Source organism: Dendrobates tinctorius, unplaced genomic scaffold (genome assembly GCF_039654945.1).
Source record: "Dendrobates tinctorius isolate UK_male_01 unplaced genomic scaffold, ASM3965494v1 ptg000016l, whole genome shotgun sequence".
NCBI lineage: Eukaryota > Metazoa > Chordata > Amphibia > Anura > Dendrobatidae > Dendrobates > Dendrobates tinctorius.
In genome coordinates this window covers 6,913,306-6,930,175 of record NW_027361684.1, presented here as the reverse complement: position 1 = coordinate 6,930,175, position 16,870 = coordinate 6,913,306, and the positions used below count along the sequence as shown (strand labels likewise).

Below are 16,870 nucleotides of genomic sequence, written 5' to 3'. Positions count from 1 at the left end.
TGGAAACACTTTTTTTTTTTGTTAGGACGTTATAAGGGTTAAAAGCAGGGATGTGGAGTCGGAGTCGGTGCTCCTTTTGGTGGAGTCGGAGTCGGAGTTGGAGTCGGTATAAAATGGACCGACTCCGACTCCTAAAATATATAATAAATTGGGTACAGTAATTCAATGCAGGATGTGCTGAATATTTTTTCATAGGAGGTTGGGAAAGTTATGAAATGTCCTATAAATGGCTGTTATATTCCTGATCTAAGGCTACATTCACACACAACGTTTTTCCTGTGTTTTTTGAGGATACGTTTTTCAGCTGCAAAAGCTGATCATCTTTTTAAAAAACTGCATCACCTGAAAGGTTTTTGAGCTCATAGATAATGTTTTCAATAGCAAAAGCAGATTAGAAATCTGCTCTATCTATATATCCATTTATCCATATCTGTCTATCCATATTGTATCTGTACCAAAAAGAATGAAAACCGGGTAGTACACCAATATATATTCTGTTCTATCTAAACATCTTGATTATTGGATCATAAAAATGATTAAATGTCTGAGGTTCACCTTGTACTACAATAAATTTTTCACTTAAATATAAGCAATATGTGTGGGAGTCGGAGTCGTGGAGTCGGAGTCGGTGTAAGGGAAATTGAGGAGTCGGAGTCGCAGGTTTGGCTTACCGACTCCACAGCCCTGGTTAAAAGTTGACCAGCGATTTCTCAGTTTTCCAACAAAATTTACAAAACCATTTTTTTAGGGACCACCTCACATTTGAAGTGAGTTTGGGGGGGGGGGGGGGGTCAATATAACAGAAAATACCCAAAAGTGACACCATTCTAAAAACTGCACCCCTCAAGGTGTGCAAAACCACACAAGAAGTTTATTAACCCTTCAGGTGGTTCACGAGAAGTAAAGCAATGTGGAAAGAAAAAAAATGAACTTTACTTTTTTCACAATTTTTTTTTTTTTTACTTTGGAACCAATTTTTTTTATTTTCACAAGGGTATCGGGAGAAAATGGACCACAAAATTTGTTGTGCAATTTCTCCTGAGTACGCCGATACCCCATATGTGGGGGAAAAGTCACTGTTTGGGTGCATGGCAGAGCTCAGAAGGGAGGGAGCACGTTTGAAAATTGGCTGGAATGAATGGCGGCGCCATGTCGCATTTGGAGACCCCTGATGTACCAAAACAGTGGACCCACCCAATTCTAACTCCAACCCTAACCCCAACACACCCCAAACCCTAATCCCAACCCTAACTTTAGCCCCAACCCCCTAACCCTAATTTGAAAATGGAAGCAAATACATTTTTTTATTTGAATATTTTTCCCTAACTAAGGGGGTGATGAAAGGGGGTTTAATTTTTTTTTTAATATGATTCCTGTGATAGGGTCTAGCACAGTAATAAAAATGAACCAATAGGAAAAAATTCCTATTGTTGCCAGCTGGCAGATTTCGGCGGGCGCACTGCGCATGCCATTTTCTCCCGGAAGAAGATGCCGGCGTCCCGGGTGACTTCACGGGGGGTTGCAGGGACAACGGAGGTACCAGGGAGGATCGGTAGCCGAGACCCGGGAGGAATTCCGACTCTGGGGGGGGGCGCTATACCCCTTATTCCTCAGCGCCGTTGAAAAGCGGCGTAGTGGTTTAAGTACCCTTAACTGCGGCTGTTAAAAGGCGTATCGGCGGCTATTAAGGGGTTAAAGAGGGTTGTCCAGGTTTGGCATGAAAGTCAGCGTGCACTGTCAGGATTCTCCAGTGTCGGTGGCGAGACCGTACATATGCTATATGATAGTATTAGTTGTATTGAGCAAGGTCACACACATCTAGTCGTAATGTGGCCGGGAGTATCCATAGCGCATTCCTGCAGTCACATGACTGCCCGCTTCCGGAATACACGCTTTGAAGATTCTACTTGGATTACACCAGACTTTCGTGTCAAATCATAGAATCATAGAGTTGGAAGGGACCTCCTGGGTCATCTGGTCCAACCCCCTGCTCGAAGCAGGATTCGCTAAATCATCCTAGACAGATGTCTTTCCAGCCTCTGTTTGAAGACTTCTATTGAAGGAGAACTCACCACTTCTCGTGGCAGCCTGTTCCACTCATTGATCACTCTGTCAAAAAGTTTTTTCTAATATCTAATCTGTGTCTCCTCCCATTCAGTTTCATCCCATTGCTTCTAGTCTTTCCTTGTGCAAATGAGAATAAAGATGATCCTTCTACAATGTGACAGCCCTTGAGATATTTGCAGACAGCTATTAAGTCTCCTTTCAGTCTTCTGCAAGCTAAACATTCCCAAATCCTGCAACCTTTCCTCATAAGACAGTGTTTGCAGACCGGTCACCATTCTGGTCGCTCTTTTCTGAACTTGCTCCTGATTGTTGATGTCTTTTTTTGGATCTGGACAATCCAAACTCAGCCAGACTCTGCTCTGCACAGATGAGTGGCAAACTGCTCAAATCATCCATATCCAGATGAGCTTGTGTCTCGCCAATTATCCTTCGTCATGCTGCAGTGCCCGTTAAAGGGTCGGACATTGACATGGTGTAGCCACCTCTTCTATGTGGCACTAGCGACACAGCTGTAGTGCAGAACAAAACAACATTTTCCATTTTTTTCATGGAAATTTTCTTCCGACTAATTAGTTATTTAGTTTCTTAAGGAGAAGCAGTACAATCCCTCATAGAAGCACCAATGTAGAGCCCATCTGCTACATGCGAAGTGACGGATTTACATTTTAGGACCCTGTAGGCACCGTGTCATGTCAAAAACTTCAAAACATCTCACACCTTGTGTGGTCCTCCCCCATTTATTTATACTCAATTTTCAGGCACCCTTCCCTCAATGCCTCTTTAAGACAAACATATTATATATACAGTCATGGCCAAAAGTTTTGAGAATGACACAAATATTAATTTTTACAAAGTCTACTGCTTCATTTTTTCTAATGGCAATTTGCATATACTCCAGAATGTTATAAAGAGTGATCAGCTTAACAGCAATTACTTGCAAAGTCAATATTTGCCTAGAAAATGAACTTTATCCCCCAAAACATATTTCAACATCATTGCAGCCCTGCCTTAAAAGGACCAGCTAACATCGTTTCAGTGATTGCTCCATTAACACAGGTGTGGGTGTTGATGAGGACAGGGCTGGAGATCAATCTGTCATGATTAAGTAAGAATGACACCACTGGACACTTTAAAAGGAGGCTGGTGCTTGGCATCATTGTTTCTCTTCTGTTAACCATGGTTATCTCTAAAGAAACACGTGCAGTCATCATTGCACTGCACAAAAATGGCCTAACAGGGAAGAGTATCGCAGCTAGAAAGATTGCACCTCAGTCAACAATCTATCGCATCATCAAGAACTTCAAGGAGAGAGGTTCCCTTGTTGCCAAAAAGGCTCCAGGGCGCCCAAGAAAGACCAGCAAGCGCTAGGACCGTCTCTTAAAAGTGTTTCAGCTGCGGGATCGGGGTACCAGCAGTGCAGAGCTTGCTCAGGAATGGCAGCAGGCAGGTGTGAGTGCATCTGCACGCACTGTGAGGCGGAGACTCTTGGAGCAAGGCCTGGTCTCAAGGAGGGCAGCAAAGAAGCCACTTCTCTCCAGATAAAACATCATGGACAGACTGATATTCTGCAAGAGGTAGAGGGAGTGGACTGCTGAGGACTGGGGTAAAGTCATTTTCTCTGATGAATCCCCTTTTCGATTGTTTGGGACATCTGGAAAACGGCTTATTCGGAGAAGACCAGGTGAGCGCTACCACCAGTCTCGTCTCATGCCAACTGTCAAGCATCCTGAAACCATTCGTGTATGGGGTTGCTTCTCAGCCAAGGGAATGAGCTCTCTCTCAGTCTTGCCTAAAAACAAAGCCATGAATAAAGAATGGTACCAGAATGTCCTCCGAGAGCAACTTTTCCCAACCGTCCAATAGCAGTTTGGCGATCAACAATGCCTTTTTCAACATGATGGAGCACCTTGCCATAAAGCAAAGGTGATAACTAAATGGCTCAGGGAATAAAACAGAGATTTTGGGACCATGGCCTGGAAACTCCCCAGATCTTAATCCCATTGAGAACTTGTGGTCAATCATCAAGAGACGGGTGGACAAATAAAAACCTTCAAATTCAGACAAAATAAAAGCATTGCTTTTGCAAGAATGGACTGCTATCAGTCAGGATTTGATCCAGAAGTTGATTGAGAGCATGCCAGGGAGAATTGCTGAAGTCCTGAAGAAGGGTCAACACTGCAAATATTGACTTGCTGCATTAACTCATTCTAACTGTCAATATAACCTTTTGTTACTCATAATATGATTGCAATTATATTTCTGTATGTGATAAAAACATCTGACAAACACACATAAAAACCAGAGGGCAGCAGATCATGTGAAAATATAATATTTGTGTCATTCTCAAAACTTTTGGCCATGACTGTACTATGCGTAAGCCAAGGACAGTGAATGGACCCCATAATTGCCAGTGCATATGGCTGATTTTCCACACAGACTGCGTGAAAAAAAAAAAAAAAAAAGAATGGCATGTAATCTAGTCCAATATATGGACCAAACTAGTGCATGTAGATAGCAGGCAGCGCCAGTCACGTCCACATTTTATGGATACGACTGCCCTGAGTTTTAGTTTGGCCATCTGAATCTGGTCTAAGACCACCAGAAATCAGGCCAGGGTTCTTATGACTGATTTTCAGTCTCCTGGCATCTTCTTTAAGAGGACCATTTTTGCACTGCAATTGTGGGTTGCCTTCATTAATATTAGTTATCATTTCCTTAAATTGAAACCAATTAAATTTAATTTGTGCTACTGGACGGAAGCCAAGTTCTCTGTAGGAGATATGCAATATTGCATACAGCTGGGTTCCCACGGTGAGTTTTTGCAGATTTTGTGCAGCGTTCTTTCTGCACCCATTAGGTAAGATAGGTTACGTGCATTATTTAAAAAAATACTCAGCGTCAAAAACTCTTAGTGGGAACCAAGCCTAAGAGGCATTAACATAGTATCAAACAGGATTGCTACAGAAAAAGGGAGATTGCGCAGAATACAGAGGGAATAATAAAGTAATTATCATTATTTGCATTAACTCTGGGATATAGTAGGTTTCATTGTTGTCACCCCAATTAAAATTAGAAAAAGCCAGAGAAAGAAGAGAGCAGTTCTGTCCCACTTACCCATGTCAGAGTCACCGCCACCAGAAGAGTTTAACTTACGAAAAATCTCTTGTTTCTTGAACATCACCATAGGGGAGGTATTTTCCAACTTGGTGAAGAAGGAGGGAAGATAATTCATATTTCCTGGTGAACGAGAGTCATTCCTATGAAAAACATAAGGAATGAAATAAATTGAGAGTAAGCTGCGTATGTACACAACATAACTTACGAATCATAGCTACTGATCTATGTATACGTAAATCAAAAGGTCAAAATATCTACAGGTGCTTCTCACAAAATTAGAATATCATCAAACGTTAATTATTTCAGTTCTTCAATACAAAAAGTGAAACTCATATAGAGTCATTACAGAGTGATCTATTTCCAGTGTTTATTTCTGTTAATGTTGATGATTATGGCTTACACCCAATGAAAACCCAAAAGTTATTATCTCAGTAAACTAGAATACTTCATAACATCAGCTTGAAAAATGATTTTAAAATCCGAAATGTTGGCCACATGAAATGTATGTTCAGCAAATGCACTCAATACTTGGCTGGGGCTCCTTTTGCATCTATTACTGCATCAATACGGCGTGGCATGGAGGCGATCAGCCTGTGGCACTGCTGAGGTGTTATGGAAGCCCAGGTTGCTTTGAAAGCAGCCTTCAGCTCATCTGCATTGTTGGGTCTGGTGTCTCTCATCTTCCTCTTGACAATACCCCATAGATTCTCTATGGGGTTAAGGTCAGGCGAGTTTGCTGGCCAATCAAGCACAGTGATACTGTTGTTTGTAAACCAGGTATTGGTACTTTTGGCAGTGTGGACAGGTGCCAAGTCCTGTTGGAGAATGAAATTTCCATCTCCAAAAAAGCTTGTCTGCAGAGGGATGCATGAAGTGCTCTAAAATCTCCTGGTAGACAGGTGTACTGACTTTGGTCGTGGTAAAACACAGTGGACCTACACCAGCAGATGATATGGCTCCCCAAACCATCACTGATTGTGGAAACCTCACGCTAGACCTCAAGCACCTTGGATTGTGGCCTCTCCACTCTTCCTCCAGACTCTGGGACCTTGATTTCCTAATGAAATGCAAAATTTACTTTCATCTGAAAACAACACATTGGACCACTGAGCAACAGTCCAGTTCTTTCTGGCGTTGTCTACTAGTCATGACTGGCTTGACACAAGGAATGCGACACTTGTACCCCATGTCCTGGATACGTCTGTGTGTGGTGGCTCTTGAAGCAATGACTCCAGCAGCAGGCCACTCCTTGTGAATCTCCCCCAAATTTTGGAATGGCCTTTTCTTAACAATCCTTTCAAGGCTGCGGTTATCCCAGTTGCTTGTGCACCTTTTTCAATCACACTTTTTCCTTCCACTGAACTTTCCATTAATATGCTTGGATACAGCACTCTGAACAGCCAGCTTCTTTAGCAATGGCTTTTTGTGGCTTACCCTCCTTGTGGAGTGTGTCAGTGACTGCCTTCTCGACACCTGTCAAGTCCGCAGTCTTCCCCATGATTGTGGAGTTAACTGAAACAGACTAAGGGACCTTTTTAAAACGCTTAAGAAGCCTTTGCAGGTGTTTTTTGTTAATTATTCTAATTTACTGAGATAATGACTTTTGGGTTTTCATTGGCTGTAAGCCATAATCATCAACATTAACATAATTAAACACGTGAAATAGATCACTCTGTAATGACTCTATATAATATATGAGTTTCACTTTTTGTATTGAAGAACTGAAATAAATTAACTTTTTGATGATATTCTAATTTTGTGAGACCCAATTGTATATATTAGTAATTGCTGGACCTTGATATTCTCGAAAAGCAGAGATGGAGCCAATGGACACGGAGCCAATAGCAAGAAACAAGTGGTTCCAAAATAACAAACATCCCACATATATTTCTACAGAGCCGGACATGTAGGATTAATGTGAGAAAGGCTGTTACTTAGGGAAAAAAAACACTATGAAATTTAGAAAGTACTTAAAGGGAACCTGTCATGTGCAAAAATGCTATTTGTCTGCATATATATGGTTAATAGGCAGGTTTATATCATTACAATGCTGCCTGGCTACCTTACTGAAAGCACACTTACTAGGAGGAAAGTTAGCTTACATCCTCTTGGGAGCCACGCTTTCAGTAAGACATCAGAGCATCAAACTTTGACTTATTACATGTAATCATTAACGATGAGCGAACGTGCAAGGATAAGGTGTTATCTGAGCATGCTCGTATACTGTCTTCGGCGTGCCCCAAAAATATGTCGAGTCCACGCGGCTGCGTGACTAGCGGCTATAAGACGATCTCTGCACGTGTTGCGGCTGTCTAACAGCCGCGAGACACGCAGCCTCAGGAAGTAGAACGTATTTTTGGAACATACCAAAAACACTTGGTTAGCACACAAGCATGTTCACGCTTCACTTATCTATCATACCTTTGTTCAGCAGGCTCTGGTCTCTGCGGCAGTAGCATCATGTTGTCCTGTTTGGCATGCATGACAGAGGCTTGTGGAGGCGAGATCGGCTCATATGGCTCATTCATGTGCCCTCTGTCTGGTGATTTTCCAGGTCTGTCATAGAGAAAGCACTGGACTATGAGGCATTATATATATTACATTAACCCGCTCTGTCTGACACTGCCATTGCTGATTATATCACTAAGCTTTTTATGTTTGTAAGACATTGAGAGAGGTATATAAAAGCTTGTAGATCCTTGGTCACATGCAAGTTCTTCTAAACTTCCAACATATAAAAAATTCCCATGCATCTCTTTACCTTCCCCTGGGCTTGTCAGGTATGTTTTCCGGCGATACCCTAGAAGGCGGCCTCTGGTGATGCACTGGCGGTGCCTGCGATTCGGGACTGAACCTGCTGGTCTTGGATCGGACGGGTGCCGATGACGGGGCAGTGCTCTGGAATGTAGATGTTGGGGGCTGCTGAGAAGCCTGGCTGGTAGACTGGTTTCTGGCAAAGTCTTGGGTTATAATGTGCTAAAATAAAAGAACGAACAGGTTAGAAATGTGTAAATTATATAAACCCTATAGGGGCACTTTATTTGGAGAGAGATAAATTTTTGTAAGCGATATCTAACCTTGTTTATGTAGAAAGAAAAGCGAATATAACATCTATTAAGCTCAAGATACATTGATTAATTATTTTTCCCACCCGAATGACGTGTATATATCCTGATCTTATTTATATTAGCTATTTCCACACAAACAATGATATTTCTCATGGGTCAAAAAACTAAAAGAGAAAGACAGACTTTAAATATATCTGATGCAAATCGATTTGCACGTCCCAATCCATGAACACGTCGCTGGACGGGAGTCAACCAACAGATGGCATCCAAGGCTCTTCTTTAGGTGCAACATCATTGTTACGGAGAGCTGTGACAGTCGTCCGGTAAGAGGCAGGTGTCCGTCTCCCGTCCAGCAGATCATTGTTGTGGCCGATGGACTGTGGGACGTGCAAATGGATTCATTCCAACGCTTTAAGTCACAAAACTTACACATATGTGATCAGCTAGTGTGATCAGTCTATGGGTCTGCGGCACATGCGTGGGTGCTTGTTGCTGGGGGGATGGAGACTCCTGTTGCTGCCGGTAGCGATTTGCTTGCGTTTCATATTGTCGGCTGCTTTCAGCTGAATGATGCAGAAAGCACGTTGTAAATTGTGAAGTTTGTGCATTCTTATAGCGATCCACGTAAAGCAGCGCTGGACACTTACCTTCTGCTTGGTTTGCTTTAGGGACTTCCTGGGGGTACGATTCTTTTTCCGGCACCTGTACTGGGGAATTTGCTGGGCTGATAACTTCAATTGTGTCCCTGGGAGGCTCGTAGCGATGGGAAGACACTAAAAAGTCACAGAAACAGAATTTCCCATTACTCGCTCTGTGGTTGATGGAGGCGGGTAGGACTTTACTCACACAATGCAGTATGGCGCAGTCTATTGACTTAATCCTAAACAGAGAATTTCTTACATAAATGAATTAAAACCAAAGGCCAAAATATGCACTTACTGCTACTGGAGGAGTCAGAGCTCTGTGAGCCTCGCTCACGGCCATCTTTATCAGAGGCAATCTGTTGGGTTATGATGACATCAATAAAGTTGGCTGCTGTGATCGTGGTCTTTCCTCGCGTTCGTAACTCCTCCATATGTTTCCTTTTGGTGTCTGCGGCTCTATCTTTTCCTGCTTCTGAATATACCGCTGGAGCTTGCTGGCTCTGGGATTTACTACTAGAGAAACTTGATGATGTGTATGGACTCTGTACCAGTCTACGCTCAGACTCCATTTGCTGTTGTTCCATTGCCGCCCGTCTAGCTATATTTTCCTCTGATCGCGAGGATTCGTGCTTGCTGTCCTTTGGCTTGTTAACTTCCATCTGAGGTGCGGAGGCCGCTGCATCTACCAGGGCAGCCAGTGCATCAGCAGCGGTGCTGTACCGGGTAGCCGGAATTCCCTGGGTGATAGAGGGCCCTCCAGGATTTAGCGGCCTAGTGGAGGAAAGAGGTTATAGGTTAGGACATCATGGCAAAAAGTTTAATCTGAATCCTGTGCGAAAAATAAAAACATCTTGAACACCTCTAAGAATCTGTAATGGGGCATTGACGGAAGCTTTATTAAGAAGTCCCCTTTTACAGAAATCACAGTGGTGAAAAAAGGGATTTTTTAAAAGCTGCAATCAGAGAAAAACTTACATTATTCTTAGTTGAGCAGGGTCTAAAGGTGTTATGACACTTTTCCCATTAGCTCCATGTAATATACTTGGTCTTTGTTGTATCAAGCTCTCCTGGGAACGGACTGATGGCGATGGTGAACGAACATACCCATGACTACCCGGCCTACCAGGCTGCTCAGGGACTGCAAAGATATTATAGTACCTAGTTAGACATACACTGATGATCAATCAGTTATATACACTCCTCAACATTGAAATTGCCACACCAAGAAGGAGAAGTTGCCCAATTCCAGAAATCAGTGTCCAAGTATGAGTGCCGTGTGCAGAAATCCCCGCATTTTCACGCATTGGCTTAATGAGTGCATTAATATTTGTCTGAGGAATGTCCTGTCACCTTGAATGCACTTGGCAAAATCATCAAGATCCGCTGCTGGCAGTGCACTTAGCGATTGCTGATCAATGCTGTCCCAGGTACAGTACAGACCAAAAGTTTGGACACACCTCATTCAAAGCGTTTTCTTTTTATTTTCATGACTATGAAAATTGTAGATTCTCTCTGAAGGCATCAAAACTATGAATTAACACATGTGGAATTATACAATTAACAAAAAAGTGTGAAACAACTGAAAATACTGTATGTCTTATATTCTAGGTTCTTCAAAGTAGCCACCTTTTGCTTTGATTACTGCTTTGCACACTCTTGGAATTCTCTTGATGAGCTTCAAGAGGTAGTCACCGGAAATGGTTGTCACATCACAGGTGTGCCCTCTCAGGTTTAATAAGTGGGATTTCTTGCCTTATAAATGGGGTTGGGACCATCAGTTGTGTTGTGCAGAAGTCTGGTGGATACACAGCTGATAGTCCTACTGAATAGACTGTTAGAATTTGTATTATGGCAAGAAAAAAGCAGCTGAGTAAAGAAAAACGACTGGCCATCATTACTTTAAGAAATGAAGGTCAGTCAGTCTGAAAAATTGGGAAAACTTTGAAAGTGTCCCCAAGTGCATTGGCAAAAACCATCAAGCGCTACAAAGAACCTTGCTCACATGAGGACTGCCCCAGGAAAGGAAGACCAAGAGTCACTTATGCTGCGGAGGATAAGTTCATCAGAGTTACCAGCCGCAGAAATCGCAGGTTAACAGCAGCTCAGATTAGAGACCAGGTCAATGCCACACAGAGTTCTAGCAGCAGACACATCTCTACAACAACTGTTAAGAGGAGACTTTGTGCAGCAGGCCTTCATGGTAAAATAGCTGCTAGGAAACCACTGCTAAGGACAGGCAACAAGCAGAAGAGACTTGTTTGGGCTAAAGAACACAAGGAATGGACATTAGACCAGTGAAAACCTGTGCTTTGGTCTGATGAGTCCAAATTTGAGATCTTTGGTTCCAACCACAGTGTCTTTGTGCGACACAGAAAAGGTGAACGGATGGATTCTACATGCATGGTTCCCACCGTGAAGCATGGAGGAGGAGGTGTGATGGTGTAGGGGTGCTTTGCTGGTGACACTGTTGGGGATTTATTCAAAATTGAAGGCATACTGAACCAGCATGGCTTCCACAGCATCTTGCAGCGGCATGCTATTCCATCCGGTTTGTGCTTAGTTGAACCATCATTTATTTTTCAACAGGACAATGACCCCAAACTCACCTCCAGGCTGTGTAAGGGCTATTTGACCAAGAAGGAGAGTGATGGGGTGCTACGCCAGATGACCTGGCCTCCACAGTCACCAGTCCTGAGCCCAATCGAGATGGTTTGGGGTGAGCAGGACCGCAGAGTGAAGGCAAAAGGGCCAACAAGTGCAAAGCATCTCTGGGAACTCCTTCAAGATTGTTGGAAGACCATTTCCAGTGACTACCTCCTGAAGCTCATCAAGAGAATGCCAAGAGTGTGCAAAGCAGTAATCAAAGCAAAAGGTGGCTACTTTGAAGAACCTAGAATATAAGACATATTTTCAGTTTCACACTTTTTTGTTAATTATATAATTCCACATGTGTTACTTCACAGTTTTGATGCCTTCAGAGTAAATCTACAATTTTCATAGTCATGAAAATAAAGAAAACTCTTTGAATGAGGTGTGTCCAAACTTTTGGTCTGTACTGTATGTGTGTTGGGAGACTAGTCCACACATGCTGTAGGACATGGTAGCACTTTTTGGCCACACAGGCTGCTCACAGAAGCAGAAGCATGTAGTCTGGAGCTGTTGTGTAGACATACGAGTCCTGGGGCATTGGGGAGAAATGGCCATAGCGCTGATTTCACAACTAAATCTATATAACGCTGAGTTGTTACTCAATGAGGAATGAAGATTACAGTGGTCTAGCTATGGTACATTATATGCCACCTCACACCATAATCCTAGGAGTAGGACTGGTGTGATGTTCCCTCTCAAAGGCCTCTTCATAGCATTGGCACATGGTCTCCAACCCAATCTTTGGCTATTATTGCCTCCAAGACAAAAGCTGGATTCATCACTGAAAAGGATAGACTTCGCCTTAACCCAATGTCATGTAAACACTTTGTGATGGTTTGTGTAGATAATGTTGGACTACTTAAAGGGGTTTTACACAGATTTTGTGACGTTATAGCGATATCGCTAGCGATATTGCTATGTGTGATATTTACCTTCAACCCGCGCCCCTGCTGTCCATCGCTGATCGCGCGAGAATGTCCGGCTCCATTTCTCGTCGTCGGCTTCCTGCTGTGACGACGGGCGGGAGGAAGTCAGGATTGCTGTGTGTGAAAGGTGAGTATCGTACACTGCGTCGCTGCTGCATCGCTGTGAGATCTGCCTGTGTGACAGCTCACTAGCGATCATTTGGCGATGCACCAGCTATCCTGACCGGGTCGGATCGCTGGTGCATCGCTAAATGTAAAAGGGCCTTTAGGCTTTGTATGTGACATCCAATTTCACTAGCAGTATGGATTACTACGCTCCATCCTTCTAATCTGATGATCCAGCCGTGAAGACATTTGCCTCTGAACCTTTTGTTGTCATTCCAGTTTATCGTTGTTCCCCAACCACTGGGATAAGCAGTGTTGAACAGTGCAGACATCTCGGCCTATGCACATAGGGACCTGCTGGAGTGATAAGCAGGTTTTTTCAGTTTAACTATTCTGTCCATTTCAGTTTGCTATAACTGGCACGTCAATGAACAGGAGGCATTGCACAATCATCTTACAAGATTTGATCCTATTTTTAAGGTTTCATATGGCTGAAAAAATGTCTTTACATCTGGCTTTTATGCCCCTCACCTGTCACAGACTGAAGTTGGGTGCTTCAAAATGTGATCATTTGCAGATCTTGGAGTCACCTGCTACTTTCTCCATTTGCAGCACCTTCTGGCTTATCCTCCTTGGTGTTGCAACGTCAATATTGAGATTAGATATAGAGGTTAAGACTGTTCTCCTTTCTTCTGACTCCATGAAATCAAATATACGCACTGCTATAGTGGGCTGTATGACTTACTAGGCCGCAGGTAATGTTCAGTTTGAGCGGACGCTGCGGCAGCGATTCTCTCTCTCTCCCTTTCCCGCTCTCGTTCCCTCTCTCGCTCCCTCTCTCGCTGCTCTTTTTCTCGCTCCCGCTCTCTTTCACGTTCCCTTTCACGTTCAACATTGGCAGAAGATGCAGCTGCTAAAGGTGAAGGATGCCCTGGAAAACACAACAAATAAGGTCAGAAAAGGAGCAGGTTTAAGTGGAGAGATCACAGTCAAAGACATAAAGAGGGATAATGTATAGGTAGCAAAAAAAATGACAAACCTGGAGACATGGAAGCTGGATTATACGGTCTTGGAGGAAAAGCTAGTTGTGTTCCTGGTATATAAGTAATTCTGTCCATTGGTGGTGTACTAGTTCCTCCAGGATGGGGGACCAGGATAGTGGGTGGCATGTTGGTCAAATCTATAATTCCTGTTCAAAGTGTAACAGTACTCAGTCAATAACAAGACTCGTTGGGTTCTGAGTGTACACAGAAGGGACAGGATACAGGACATAAGTGGACTTACCTCGGGCTCCTGGATATGGAATAGCTAACCCCTGGTCTCTTGGAGAAAGCCCCCGACCAACATCTGGTCTTAAATTGACTTGCATTTGCTGGGAAGTGATGTAGTCATTGAGGATTGTCTGCCGCGTGTTCTCCATTGCATAGAGCTGGTACTGACTCGGATAGCCAGGAGTGGGAGACAGCTGTCTTTGAAACAAGTAAGCTGCAGCAGCTGTTCAGAGAAATATGGCAAAGATTTAGGGTTAAATATAGATGGAGAGATAGATAGCGAGATAGATACACCAATTGTAAGATTTCATTTTACCAATATAACAGTTCATTTAAAGGACTGTTTTAGTTTAGGAAAAACTATTTCTCCCAATTGCAGTTTCTTTAATAAAAAAAACAAACAAAAACTACGCTTTACTCACCACTCCCCAGGTCCAGAAACAAGTCTACGCTGATGGTCCTGGTGTCTGTTACTGTCTGCAGTGGTGAGATCACGTCAACAACGCTGCAGCCAATTGGTGGTCTCGGCTGTTCTGGTTCTGTGCGACCCATGCTGTCACCACTGAGCTCACTGACTGGCGGCAGCGCTGTTCGTGGAATGTCAGTGCTGCAGACACTGGCAGCAGCGGTAGAATCTAAGTGTTGGGCCCGGGGATGGGGAGTAAAGATTTGTTTAAAAAAAAAAAAAAACATACATGCTGCTGCCAAGAGACAGGGTTGCCGAAATTTGAAAACCCCTTTAATTTTAGCCCCATGCCATTATAGTTTTATCGACAGTACTGCTGATTGCATACCAGGATCCAGAGCTCTGTGGAACTGGATAGGGTCAAGATGAGGCGGCAGATGAGCTCTGTAGACTTCCCCAGGGGCAGGCCCACGAAGGTGAGGGTCAAAGGGACTGTGAGCAGCAGATGGATCTACACCCGGGACTGGCGACTTCACAACAATGTTTTCTCTCTGTGTAGGGGTTAATGTGCTTTTTCTTTCATGACTGGAAGACTTCCCTGGAGTCAGTCCACCTGAAAACACATGTAGTACATTAAGGAACCTGGCCATGCATTTTTTTGCCACCTACAACATAACATACATTCATACATTCCCATAATATCAAACGTGTGGAGCAAAAATCAGATGTGGTCTTGTTAGGAAAGTGTTCTGTATGAAAATAGTCAAAAGGCGTCTTTATTCTTAACTGGGCCATACACAATAATATCAGTCAGCCTTTGCAAATGCTCGGCAGGCAGCCATCTTTCCTGACTCCCCCAAACACAGGAACGCTCGGTTCGACCATCTTCACACTGAGCAGAGGTATTGGCTGTTCAACTTCAGCAGGTCAGATCCTTGTCTTCCCAGACATCATTTGGTGGGGAATAGTAGGGAAGCTCCCATACACATTGGGTAGGCCGATTACAAATTGGCAGGTTCAGACAACTTTTATCTAATGTGTATCAGGGGGCTTTATGATTAGTGGAGATCCCCAAATTTGGACTTCCATCAACCCGCAAATGACTAGAAACATTAGTGCTTGGATGAAAACTGTCTCTGTATGAAAGAAAATTACTACACTACAGTACTGGAACACACATTCATTCACCACTGAATGCAATGTCGCTGACACCAGGTTTTGACAGATTTCTCAAATCATACTGAACTCCTACCTTCTGATGAGCGTGCCATGGGTGAGCTTCTGGACATGGGGCTGGGATAGTTCACTGGGGTCCTTCTAGCGTTGGCATCCTCATATATGCCAGGGCTCAACTGAGACTTTGTGGCTTCATGGAGAGTTGAGCGGAGAACTGAGGTACCAGAACGTGCCCGGATTGCATCTGATGTTTTAGGGTCTTCATATTTTGGGCGTTCTACCACTTTTAAATTTTCTGGCATCATTTCCATCTGTGGAACCCCACGTGGAAGCCTACTTGGACCCATGATCAAGGACTTGACATTATGCTTAATGGTGGACTGACTAGACGCACCTTCATGTTTTATAGGTGTGCCCTGTTCATAATAAACCATTAAAAAAATAATAATTAAAAACAAAGACCAACACATAAAAGCCTCCCTTATGCACACTGAGCATGAACCATACCTGGGATATCGAACCTTCTATTATCGTCCGAGAAATCTCTGGGGTTTTGCGACTTTCTTGACCCAGGAGGTCCTGTCTAGGGATTTCATGAATGGAGCGTCCCATTTCTTTGATTGTAGTAACACCATCATAAGGTTTGCCTTTGGTGATGGCTCCTTCAAATGATCGTATTGGTGGGCTTTCACGTTTTATCTGCTTGGCGTACTTCAACCCTTCTTCAAAGTTCTCAGATGCTGCCCTTGGGGTACCTAAATGCCGATGTAAGAGAAATTTGGCTGCTAAATTAAAAACCTTAGAGTGTGGGATATAAGCGATCAATATTTGAAGTCATATGAAACTGTCTCTAATAATAAGTCTACAGTATTTCATCTATAATCAGGACTGTTAGCACAGCTACAATATGGTGGTGCAACAAGTAGGATCCTAATCCGTAATCACATAGATACAAAGACTTGGCACACACAAATAGTGATTTCCAGTGAAAGATGATTTTAATAACCAGTACATACAGTAGATGTTTCGGTCACATTGACCTTCATCAAAGTACTAAGTATTGTACTGTTGTCGTTTACACAGTGCTTTAATACAGAGCCAAAAGATTAGAAGTCCCCCCCGGGGATAGGGACAAAAGGCACAGTAGTACAGAGTCGGTCCGGTGAATGTGCTGGGTATGGGGCTATGACGCGGCATCCACGCGTTTCTGATTCGCGGTGGATGCCACGTCATAGCCCCATACCCAGCACATTCACCGGGCCGACTCCGCACTACTGTGCCTTATGTCCCTATCCCTGGGGGGACTTCTAATCTTTTGGCTCTGTATTAAGAGCACTGTGTAAACGACAACAGTACAATACTTAGTACTTTATGAAGGTCAACGTGACCGAAACGTCTACTGTATGTACTGGTTATTAAAATCATCTTTCACTGGAAATCA

The 16,870-nt window shown here is 43.4% G+C and overlaps 1 protein-coding gene across 7 annotated transcripts in view; it reads right to left on the bottom strand.

Moving 5' to 3' along the window:
- The window catches only part of NCOR1 (nuclear receptor corepressor 1), a 214,158-nt gene that overhangs the window by 17,855 nt on the left and 179,433 nt on the right, over positions 1–16,870 (bottom strand). For 6 of the 7 annotated variants that reach the window (XM_073565345.1, XM_073565351.1, XM_073565348.1 and 3 more), the window contains 13 exons: positions 15,937–16,184; positions 15,506–15,845; positions 14,642–14,866; positions 13,861–14,070; positions 13,616–13,765; positions 13,322–13,507; positions 9,872–10,034; positions 9,192–9,667; positions 8,900–9,025; positions 8,682–8,815; positions 7,946–8,160; positions 7,606–7,740; positions 5,182–5,324 (listed from right to left, as the gene is read on the bottom strand). In XM_073565345.1, coding sequence (XP_073421446.1) covers positions 5,182–5,324; positions 7,606–7,740; positions 7,946–8,160; positions 8,682–8,815; positions 8,900–9,025; positions 9,192–9,667; positions 9,872–10,034; positions 13,322–13,507; positions 13,616–13,765; positions 13,861–14,070; positions 14,642–14,866; positions 15,506–15,845; positions 15,937–16,184 — 2,751 coding nt within the window. The remainder of the gene's footprint in view (positions 1–5,181; positions 5,325–7,605; positions 7,741–7,945; positions 8,161–8,681; positions 8,816–8,899; positions 9,026–9,191; positions 9,668–9,871; positions 10,035–13,321; positions 13,508–13,615; positions 13,766–13,860; positions 14,071–14,641; positions 14,867–15,505; positions 15,846–15,936; positions 16,185–16,870) is intronic. The other variant, XM_073565347.1, reaches the window with a different exon arrangement.